Raw genomic sequence first — 1735 nt, forward strand, 5'->3', positions numbered from 1 at the left:
TTGAAGGGCAGGTTGGATGGGGCTTGGAGCAGCCTGGGCTGCTGGGAGGTGTCCCTGCCCATGCAGGGGGGCACTGGGTGGGCTTTGAGGTCCCCCCAACCCATCCTATGGCTCCACGATAACCTGGTCCTGCAGCAGCAAGTGTTTTCCAGGTGACTCCAGGGTCTCTCACTCCTTGTCCTGTAGCTGGGCCAAGGCCTGTCAGGAAGCAGGGCTGGAGCTCAGGGTGTCTGAGCCAAGAGGGATGTTCTGAGTGAGTTTCTGCTGCCTCAAGCCCAGCCCCAGCCCACTGAGCTTCTCTCTCCCCCCTCTCCCCAGATGGCTTTCGGAAGGTGGTGCACATTGAGCAGGGGGGGCTGGTGAAGCCTGAGAAGGATGACACTGAGTTCCAGCATCCCTACTTCATCCGAGGCCAGGAGCATCTCCTGGAGAACATCAAGAGGAAAGTCAACAGTGTAAGTTCCTCTGGAGCTCCTGCTCCACATCAAGGGTTTAAAACCCCTGGGATGGATCAGAAAAGCCTTGGAGTGTTCCAGGGGTGGGTGGACATGGACCCTGTGTGACACCATCAGCTCTTCTTGCCCTCTCACCAGGCTCAAGCTGTGGTGCCATCCTGCTGGGCCTGGGTTCTTGGAAACCCCCTCCCCAGTTTGTTCCTGGGCCTTTTTCTCAGCATTCCCAGGTTGTTCTCTGAGCAGGTGGCACCTGTGGGAGCTGAGCTTCATGGAGGGAGCTTTGCTGAGTCCTCTGGAGGGGCTGAGGAGCAGTGGGGCCCTTCAGGAGGAGGAAGAGGGATGAGGAGCTGCAGGCTGGGCAGCTTCAAGGACAGGGGACAGGCCCATGGGATCATCTGGGTGGGAAAAGCCCTTTAGGACCCTCAGTTGCCCCAACCCTGCCAAGGCCACCCATGTCCCCAAAGATGCCATCAGAGCAGGCAGGAAGGTGACAGTTCAGGGTCCAAAGCCTCATGCTGTGGTGCAGAGGAGAAGCTCTGAGCCCTTGAGGGGCCTTCAGCTCTGCCTCAGTCCTGCCTTGGTCCTTCTGCCAGAATCAGTCACATTAAATGTCACAATTAATTCACTTCAGGTTTGGTCCAAGCTGAAGGGACAGAATTGCTTAAAGAAATGAACCTTTTCTCACCAATGAGGAAGTAAAACTGAAGCTTTTCAGTGACTTCAGAAATAAAGAGTCTTACCTATAATCATATAAATTGAGTTAATTAATTAATTACATACATTGTCAGGGGGGGAGGGTGCAGTGTGGCTGTGGGATTGACTCCCCTTCCCAGCCTGCCTGGATTTCATCCCTTGTTTTCCATAAATGATGGAGGATGTTCCATCAGTTATTCAGGGCAATGAAGCCACTTGGCTTCTCCAGATAATCATTTGTTAATGCATAAAGTAGAAATGAATTTATATAATTATAAATTACATTTGTATAAATTAATTTATGTACTTATAAATTGTAAATGAGTGAAAAGGTGACTCTGGAGCAACTCGTGTAGCAACTGGGGGTAAAAACTGATCCCAGAGTTGGGCAGCACCTTGTTGAGAGTGGTTTGATGGGCAATAACTTGAGGCAGAACAGCAGATGTGGGGAGATCTGGTGGGGGAAGGAGGAAGAGGAAGGATGAGGGGCCTGGATTAGCACCCCCTGCATGAGCAGGGACACCTCCCAGCAGCCCAGGCTGCTCCAAGCCCCATCCAACCTGCCCTTCAACACCCCCAGGGATGGG

General features: G+C 52.7%; 1 protein-coding gene across 1 annotated transcript in view; it reads left to right on the forward strand.

Annotated features, from left to right (window-relative positions):
- The window catches only part of LOC104390074 (heat shock factor protein 1-like), a 55419-nt gene that overhangs the window by 3348 nt on the left and 50336 nt on the right, over positions 1-1735 (forward strand). Inside the window, exon 3 of the mRNA XM_009999168.1 lies at positions 319-446. Coding sequence (XP_009997470.1) covers positions 319-446 — 128 coding nt within the window. The remainder of the gene's footprint in view (positions 1-318; positions 447-1735) is intronic.

Source organism: Chaetura pelagica, unplaced genomic scaffold (assembly GCF_000747805.2).
Source record: "Chaetura pelagica isolate M959 unplaced genomic scaffold, ChaPel_1.0 scaffold131, whole genome shotgun sequence".
In the NCBI taxonomy this organism is placed as follows: Eukaryota; Metazoa; Chordata; class Aves; order Apodiformes; family Apodidae; genus Chaetura; species Chaetura pelagica.